The 9295-nt window shown below is 51.3% G+C and overlaps 1 protein-coding gene across 2 annotated transcripts; it reads right to left on the reverse strand.

Moving 5' to 3' along the window:
• Positions 1–993: 993 nt before the first annotated feature.
• LOC106859100 (G protein-coupled receptor 83-like) lies at positions 994–8675 on the reverse strand. Of its 2 annotated transcripts, XR_015806735.1 has the most exons (5): positions 7816–8675; positions 6898–7023; positions 6129–6262; positions 1991–3062; positions 994–1361 (listed from the first exon to the last, which is right to left on the reverse strand). XR_015806735.1 is itself a non-coding variant. In XM_014886121.2 (4 exons), the coding sequence occupies exons 1-4, from the start codon at positions 8197–8199 to the stop codon at positions 2468–2470; spliced, it is 1239 nt and encodes a 412-aa protein (XP_014741607.2). In that variant the 5' UTR covers positions 8200–8675; the 3' UTR covers positions 994–2467. The 2 variants fall into 2 exon arrangements, 1 of the variants encoding a protein (XP_014741607.2); XM_014886121.2 differs by having other exon boundaries at positions 994–3062.
• Positions 8676–9295: the final 620 nt, after the last annotated feature.

Consider the following 9295-nt stretch of genomic DNA (forward strand, 5'->3'; position numbering starts at 1 on the left):
GTTGTGGTTTCTTTGTTCATTATGTAGTGGGGCTATATAAGAGTATTTGTCTCTGGAATTCAGGTATCCCCTGCGCTGTGTTCCTTGTTATCGTCTTCATCAGCAACTCTGCTGAAGGCACTCTGCTGCATTTGGCATGAGCTAACCTTAATAAATTCGGGCTGTTAATCACTCAGACATGTCTCGCTGGATCTTTGCACACTGATTTGTGTGTGCTCAAATAGTTTCCCGGGAGTAGACTTGTGGTGACTCAGTGTTTGAACAATCTGCCCTCCAAATTCTCCCCCGGGGTTCTGCCTCCCGGGGGGCTTCCCGGGGGAAGATTGGGTCTGGAGAGAGGAACAGGGAGGGGTCTGCTCATGACAGAGGATTCTCCCACCACACACTCCTGTCCTCGTGTCTGCAGGGACCAAACTGCAGCAGAAATGCAGCCTCCTGCCCCCCAGGCACCGTCCATGCCCTGCACACTCAGGTTATACCTTTTTTATATATATATATATATATATATATATATATATATATATATATAACATATATTGTGCCTTCTATGTCTGCCTGAGAGCTGCTGGGAGTCAGGGCATCCTCAAGTGATACAGGAGCCTTGAGGCATTGGGCGAAGCGTGAGAGGCTCTGAATCTCACTCAGGCATTGATAATTATCAGCCCAGATAGCTGAGCCATTACGGGGATTCGATACACTCAGCTCTTACATCCTGTCCATTTAGGGGAGAAAAATTCAGCAATGAGGAGATGCTGCGATTGACAGATCCAAGGAAAACCAGCCAGGTTATTTCTGACAGCAAGAGACAGCTAACTACAGGGATTAGCAGAAGATCAAGGGAGTGTGGAGAGACCCCTTCTTTGGAGTAAGGGCTTTGATTCGTCCAGAAAAAGGTTGTTCACCCATTTAAAAGAAGAAAGGAAAACAAAACTAAGAAATATTACAGACAACACATGGCAGTTTGAGAGCTGCTCACACAAAGCTAGTGAGGAGTGGGGCACAGTAAAAAACAAACTATAGCTTCTCTTAATAATTAAATGAGGTGATGCTTATTAATTAGGGATGATTTTAACATTTTGAAAAACTCACAATGATGTTTCTTGACTGAAAACAAACCTTGTTGTACACTGAGGGAGGACAGCACTGGCACCCAGCACAGACAGCTTTGAATTCCCATGTTCAATAATTGTGAGCTCCAAGCAAAGTGCCTCAGGGACCAAGAATTCTCCCATTCCTGCTGCCACTCCTCGTGTTCTGCTGCTTTCTTCTGGTCCAGGTATTGCAGCCCACACCTAAAGTGCCCAAATGGGGTCAAGTGTCCTGTAGCAATGATCCCCTCCTTTCTGTCCTTTTCCTTCCCACTGCACAAATTAAAATAAAATAAAATAAAATAAAATAAATCAGTCCTTAGCTTCCCTTATTTGGTCTGACTTATCCTCCCCCACAAAGATGGTGGGAGTATGTCTATTCCCTCAAGCCACCCAAGCCTCCTGCTGCCTCTCTGGGCTATCACCAGGGCAGACCAGGAGCCCCCCAGCAGACATGGCTGCCCTTGGGCTACTGAAATCCATCACCTGGTTTGCACCAACTAGACAGCCTCAGAGGCTCTGGTTGCTCTTCACAGGACATTCCTTCTGGCCCTTTCTTGCCCTTCTGTTGTTTAAATGAGACTTTTATAGGAATTAGTAACAATGCAGAATGATTCCATTCTTCAGTGAGTGAATGCTACAGCCCTGATGAAATATTTTGTGTCCTTTTGTGAAGTGCCAGTGTAGCTCTCTTTACTGGATTAATATATTTGTAATAAAAAGAACTTCTCAGTGGACTACATTAATTTGTCATCGTGCCATCTGAGCCTACAGCCATGGCTCCTGGGGTGCATCCCTACTCCCCTTGTCTGGGGCTGGCTTCCAGCTGCTGTGGGTGGGATAGAGACAGGGCAGGAGGAGCAGCAGAATCTGAGAGCAAAATTGCTGTTAACAATCCTTACCTCTGTTAGAGGCTTTGCTATACACTAACTGGTGAGACTGCCTGTGGATGGAGCTCATCTGCATGTCCAAGCCCTTGCTTCAAACACCTGGATTATCACAGATTTGTTTCTGCTGCTGTGCAGAGCCCCATGTTATGGCACGGGTTACAGGCCAGTGATTCAGGCCAGTGACAGAAACCCGGGGCCACTCCCTCTGATGTCAATAAATGGGAAAACCTGAAAGCAGATCAGCATGTCTGAGGAGCTCCATGTCCCCTGTACATATTCTTGCCCCCCGGGGCAGCTGCAGCATGGGTTTTACTGGTAAAGTGCTGGAGAGGCTGCGTGCCCCCCATGCCAAGCAGAGATGGAGCTACAGTAAGACAAGCCAAAAGTCAGCAGAAAAACAGCAGAGCAGCAATGCTGGCTCCTGAGAAGAGACTGGGAGATGCCCTTGAATGCTTCCCACGGCCAGGTAAGTCCCCTTAGCCCTGTGGCTCACAGGTCCGTGTTGGCCATCGGGAGGTTCCCGGCGGAGCAGCTGCCCTGGGAGGCAGGTCCCTTCCTGCACCTGGCCTGCTGCAGCCATGCCTCATGGCAGGACATGGCCCTGGGAGGCAGTGCCTGGTCCTGGGCCTGTGGCACCTTGTGGCAGATGCAGAGCAGGGAATGGAGCCCTGCACGGAAGCTCTTGTTCAGCCAGCAGTAGATGAAGGGGTTGTAGCAGGTGCTGCTCATGGCGAACCAGTGCAGGGCAAAATAGAGAGAGTTCTTTGTTTTGATGCCCAGACTGGAGATGAGCACCACGTAGCAGTTCAGGGGGAACCAGCAGACTGCAAAGACCACCACCACCAGCATCAGCATCTTGATGCTCTTCTTCTTGTTCCTGTGGTGGGTGACATACTGCTGCGTGGTGATGTCCCCGATGGCATTGCGGAGCCACAGCTTCTTGGCCAGACGCATGTAAGTGATGGTGATGATCAGCAGAGGCAGCAGGTAAAGCAGGAGAAAGGTAGACAGGTCCAGATACTTCCAGACCAACTCTGCAGGCTCAGGGAAATCAGGGAGGCACAGACTCCTGACGGTGGCTTCCCTTGAAAACACAAAATACAGATATGGCATGGGGGCACTGCTGTCCCAGCAAACCACAGTGTGATCTCACACTACCCACAGCCACCTGCTCAGTGGTGTAGTGCAGACAGAGAGAGGACACAGAGCCACAGCTCTGGCATGTTTCTCTCAGGCTGGACCTGCAGCCCCTGCCTTCCATGAAAGCAGTCACCCTGCTGTGTCCCACAGCAGCCAGGACCCCTTGCCCTACCATAACCCCCAGCACAAGATTCCTCAGCCAGAGCCACTGCAGCAGCTCAAAGTCAAAGCTGTTCTGGAGAGGAGAGAAAGGCTGGAGGCTGTGAGAAAATCTCAGAGACATGACCGACCCCCTTCCCTTCCCTTCATCTCCTACAACCTTCCTGCTACCTCTTAAAACTGGTGTGATGATTAGTCTCTTGGCTCCAGTTGAACCACTGACAATTAACTAACAAAATAACTGAGTGTAACCATACACAACAGCTCATTTTAACATCCCCTTACACCTGTCCCATCTCATCCAGCCCCAGGCTCCCCAGGCGTGTTCCCACTGCCTGGCCAGCAGTGCCTCTTATCCTACCAACCTTCACTGCACTGCATGTCCCCTCCACACCCTGTAGCTGGTGACTGGAAGTGATGGAATTTATTTCCAGTGGATGTTTTCTCCTTTTCTTTCCTTTCCTCTCTCTTATTCCATTTTCTCCGTTGTTTTTGGTTCTCCTCTATTCAGCACAGCTTTTAGTCCACATCAATCTTCACTATTCACCGCAGTATTGATTAATATCTTTAATATCCTGTTTTCAACCACTGGAGCTGCCTTTTGTGCCACAAACAGGAGATTGTTGGGAACAGGCAGCTGGAGCAGGGGATGAGGTCAGAGAAGTGACAATGGGTCCACCGAGTACAGAGGACATGGAGATGCCACTCAAGAGGGGATCTGACACAGAAGGGAAAATCATCTCTTTTGACCTGCAGTCTTTTCCTCTCCTGGATCTGGGGGGCTTCACCACCGGCACAGGGGACGTGCCAAAGGCATTCTGACAGGACAGTGTTTTGGTGAATTCTGATATGATCAGGGACTCAGATGGCTGCTGTGTAGTGCAGCCAGATATGGATGTTGGTGGAGCCCCTGTTTCCTATCCCAGAACCCTAACCACTCCCTGGTAGGAATCTCAGGAGTCCTGCCCCTGCAGGAGCTATTACAAGCAGTATTACAACTGTGGGTTTTTTTTCAATGGAAAGCAGGGACAGGAATAGCATGTCCTGGAAGTCCTTATATCGCTGAGCTGCCTCGTGCCAACACAGGGCTCGGTTTCCTCTGGCCATGCCAAAGGATGAGCAGAGACAGGTGCCCCGAAACAGATCGTGGTGTTCGTTCATTCATGAGCAATTTGTTCCCTAATCCCCAAGCACAGCTGCAGAGCAACGCAAGCACGGAGTAACCCTGCCCTGTGTTTACAGTCTGGACACTCAGAGGTATGATATCCCTGGCTATCTCAGGCACATCAGGCACAAGCACAGGCAGGGAGGGCTGTGAACCCCCCATCACACTTCAGCCCCTTGTACACCAAAAGCAGTGACAGCCTGTGCAGGCACTCACCCTCTCCTGCCTCATCAACAGGAGGGATCTGGCTGGCCTGCAGGAAATTAGATTTGTCCTTTATACAGAAGGTCAGTGTCTACAATAGAAATCTCATTCCTGCTGCCTGTCAGTGTCTCCTTGCCCCACTCCCTGGGATGCTGATCTCAGCCTGAAAATACAGGTCATGGTAAGATTATCCCCTTGGCCTCAAGGCTGGCATTCCTGCGAAGGGCAGCACCAGCAGCGTGACACCTGCCACAAAAATCCCACTTGGGTACTGTTACAGACTGTTTTCTAGACAAGAGAGGTCACAGCAATGCCACAGGCTGGTGGGGACAGGAGGGATAGAACAGGTTGGGTACCACAGAGGAAAGGACTGCAAGGGCAAAGAACCTCAGAGTCTGGGTTTGTATTTCTCCCTGACAGAGGGTGACAGCAGGGACAAGAAAAGACCATTGCTGGGCCTTTTGTGGGGAGATAAGATTCTGGTTTTGATTTTTTTTCTTTTTCTTTCTTTCCCTCTACATCAGAACCTTCTGTTTTTTCTGGTATTTCCATCCTCATATGGATATGAAATTCCACTTTATCTGCTGTCATCATGTTCAGCCAAGCAAAGAGTTCCCTCTCCTGAGAGGCACCATGGCACACCAGGGGCTGCATGCAGCAGTTCCTGCCAAAGCACTGGTCCTCACCTGCCCCTCACTGGGTCCCCCCAACTCCACACTCGTCCCCCACAGCCCTGCTTCATGAAGAAGGGGGTGGGGGCTTCTCTATGTTTTTCTCATTAGTGTAACTTTGGACAGAGGAACCTCAAGCTTCAGGGAAGGTTGGTCCTGCTTCATAAATCCACATGGATGAAATACAGGGAAGTCACAACCTGAGACTCAACGTATGAAATCCTGGGGAAGAGGGATCAGAAGCCCTGCTGGCAAACTGGTGGTCCCCTGCTCCTGCTCCCTGCAAAGCCTTGGTGATGTTTGCACAGGTATTCCCAACAGGAAGTTAATTTTCTTTCTTTTTGAAACTGCAGTTTGGCTCTCTCTCCTCCCTGCCTGAGCGAGTTGGATGGGCTTGGTCTTGTTGGGTCTGAGGAGCTGAACAGGGAGAAGGAGGGAAGAGGAAAGTCCCTCAGGAGAAAATTATCTTCTCAGGACAGAGCCTCTCCATGGCACTGGAGGAGATGTGTGCTGCCAACAGCTGTGCTCCAGCCAGGCTGTACCTGGGACTGCCCAGCACCTGGCTGGGAGTGGGACCCAGAGCCTCATCTGGGCATGCAGGAGGTGGCGAGAGCAAACCCAGGACAGGCAGGTCTTCCACAGCCCCAGCCTCTGCTGTGGAAGTGGGATGTCACCCATCCACCAACTCCCTCTCATCCCATATAGCCTGTCCCCATGCCTGGGACACTTGGGGACCTCCCTGCTGAGCGAGTGGCACTGCACAAGGGCTGCCAGACCTCCACACACTCACTGGCAAGGGGAGATCACTCACCTGTAGTTATACTGGAAAAGCTTTTGATAGACAGCGTGGGGCAGGGAGAAACAGGTTGCCATCAGCCAGATAACAGAGATGCTCAGAGCTCCCTTAGTCAGAGACATCCTCTGCTTCAGGGGGTTCAGGATGACCTGCAACAGAGACTCTGTCATGACTCTTCTTCACAGGAAGCAAAGGTCCTCACAAGGGGAGTGAGCAGTTTGTGACACGACCTAAGACAGCTAATGATAGGAAAATGACAGCCATGATTAGGAAAATGTCCTGTTCATTACAGTGACCTGGAAAATGGGAAACATTGAACTTCTCAGTCAGCTCAGAATAGCTTTCAAACTTTATCCTCAGTCTTGTTACATAAGGAACTGTTTTCCTTAAACTGGGGATTATATTAGGTCAAAAAAACAAAAGATATCTTCCCAAGGGTCTGCACTCAGGGATATGGTTTTTTTTCTCTATGAACTGTATAAGAAATGTCTGTTGTTCCAGCTGGGCCTGTGAAGCTGAGCTTTTCTCCTCTCTGCTGAGGCAGAAATTCAGCTTTCATGAAATTTTCTTTGTTAGATCTTTAAGCTGATAAAATCTGATAGTCTGGAACTTACTATTTGACAATAGCACAGGGGAGTGATTGGTAGGGACAAGCACATGGCTGGGCCGTCCTTGCTGCCCTGGACTCACAGCCAGTGTTTGTCGTGGCCACGGACAGACATGGGTCTGTGTCATAGCTCAGGTCTCCTCCCAGAGCCTTGGAAGGAAGGGTGGGCAGTGTCACCTGGTGCCTGTCCAGAGCGATGGCTGTCAGGGTCAGCGTGGACACGTGGAGGGAGCAGTACTGCACAAAGCGGCTGATGTGGCACATGGCCTTCCCAAAAATCCACGTGCTGTTCACAAACCGGACCTGAGGGGAAACAACAGCTCATCAGCCAGAAGATGTGGTGAAAACAAATCCATGGGGATTTGTCTTGTTTTCCAACAAGTCCCTTGGCTGGAACCTGAGCTGGCTCAGGGGTTCTGGCTGGTTGGGCAGCTTCATCTGAAATTTATAGAAAAATCAGCTATCCTGGTCCCTGAAACACCTTTACAGAAGAGTTTATATGGTCAAACTCCACTGATTATGAAGTGGTGATGCCAGAGCCCTCCTGGCCTGTTCCACACACATTGTTTGTGAAGAGCAGTAAAAACCTTTTATTATACTAACAACTATATTTGGAAAAAGTGGACCAAGATCTGATACCAACCCCACTGTTAGATTTGGAGAGCTTTAACTAAAGACTTTATCCAGCTGGCATCTCTGAAAATCTTGACTGCTTTCTTCCAGTCACCCAGTATGACTGGCATTCACACTGTTCTGACCCACTAAGGGACTCTCTAGTGCTCTCCTGCATGAACATTAAAAACATAGGAACTTGTTCTCATTCCCCAAGAAGCTCTTGCTGGGGTTTGGTAGTACACATTGTGGTAGACCTTTGACTTTCTAGGAGGTACAGAGTCTAACAGAGCAACAGAGAGCCCACAGGTTGCTGCAAAGTGCTTTACTTGCCTGGCAGAGTTATCAAATAGACTTGGTGGTGTTGAGTTCCCACCTCAGCCATAGGAGAGAGTGCACAGAAAGCCTATGACCACCAGGCAGAGTTGTGGTGGGTGGGAGACTCCTGTCCTGGTTGAAGGGACAGCAAGACCAGCTACTTACCAAGGTGAAAGGTGTGTTGAGCAGCGTGATCATGATGTCTGACACTGCCAGGTTGACGATGAAGAGGCTGGTGGCCGAGTGCATCCTCTTGTTCTTCAGCACCACATGGCACACCAGCATGTTCCCAAAGAGAGACATGACGATAATGACTGAGTATGCCACGATTAGGAGCGCTTTCACTGTTGGTTTCTGGGATTCTGGCTCATATTTAGCCAGCTCAGCAAACTTTTCCCACTCAACAATGCGGCTCTCTGTCCAATTGAAGATGGTCCTGTTAGTTGCTTGGTAGATGGACATGAGTTTGGCCAGAGAAGAATAATGATCAAACTCCTCAAGAAATCCTGTCACCTGTGACATGTATGGCTGAAGCAGTGAGCGAGGCATGGTAGGTCGACTCCAGTCTTCCCTGTTGGGGAGCAGTTCCAATGGTGTGCCAGAAAGGGGCTGGTTTGGGACCACACACTCTGTCTCTCACATAGCAAGAACTTGAGCTCTGGGCTCAAGCAGGCTGCCTGACCATCCCGTGCTGCTGTCACAGGAATTTCTTCCTGATGCAGAAACGTTCACCTTCCACTCTAAACAAATACAAAGACTTCTTTCCAGCAATGATATGAATTCTGAATAGAAACCAGTGCTTCACTTCCTGGATCAGACAGGTCTGTATGTGACACTGCATATATTACAGCATGATTACACCCCAGTGCCAACCACAAGGAGAAACCAAACTCCCCACCATTGACCCTGTCCCTAACTCCTACCCTTACCCCCTCTCACTTACCTAGCACTGCCCCGCCAGTTTTGTCCCTGACGGTGCAGGGTCCTAAGGGGCAGCAGCGGCTCCCGGGCTGGACACCCCGCACCGCACACCCCGCACACTCTGCACTGCACACCCGCCACTCACAACACACCCCGCACGGCACACTGCCCGCACCGCACACCTTCCTCTCCGCACCCCTGCCCTGCACACACCCCGCTCACCGCGCATCCCGAGCGCTCTCCGCGCTGCACCGCGCACCCGTCTCACCCCGCGCACTCTCCGCGCTGCATCCTGCACCCCGCACCGCACACACCCCGGGCACCGCACCCACGTCTCATCCCGCAGCCCGCACCCCCCTCACCCCGCATCCATCTCACCATGCATCCCAAGCACTCTCTGCGCTGCCCCCCGCACACTCCGCATCGCTCATCCCTCTCACCCCGCACCCCCCTCACCCCGCACCCTTCTCACCCCGCACCCCTCATCCCTCTCACTCCGCACCCCTCTCACCCCGCACCCCTCTCACCCCGCACGTGCAGCAGGCGGGGCCGATCCGCCGCTCGGGGCGGGGTTTCTCCATTCATAAAACGGCGCGGGCGGGGCCCCGCGGGCGCGGGAGTCGTTAATGAGCGGTGTTAATGAGCACCGCCGTTCCCTGCGCGCACCCGCACCCGCCGGTGCCCAGGCTGCTCCTGCGGTACCCAGAGGGGCTGAGAGGTACCC

Source organism: Sturnus vulgaris, chromosome 14 (assembly GCF_052056855.1).
Source record: "Sturnus vulgaris isolate bStuVul1 chromosome 14, bStuVul1.hap1, whole genome shotgun sequence".
NCBI lineage: Eukaryota > Metazoa > Chordata > Aves > Passeriformes > Sturnidae > Sturnus > Sturnus vulgaris.

Coding starts and splice junctions, on each gene's coding strand:
- LOC106859100 (XM_014886121.2), bottom strand. CDS start 8,199: ATGCCTCGCTCACTGCTTCAGCCATACATGTCACAGGTGACAGGATTT. Junction 6,263..6,897: donor TCGCTCTGGACAGGCACCAG/GTGACACTGCCC, acceptor TCTCTGTTGCAG/GTCATCCTGAACCCCCTGAA. Junction 3,063..6,128: donor CTTTTCCAGTATAACTACAG/GTGAGTGATCTC, acceptor TGTGTTTTCAAG/GGAAGCCACCGTCAGGAGTC.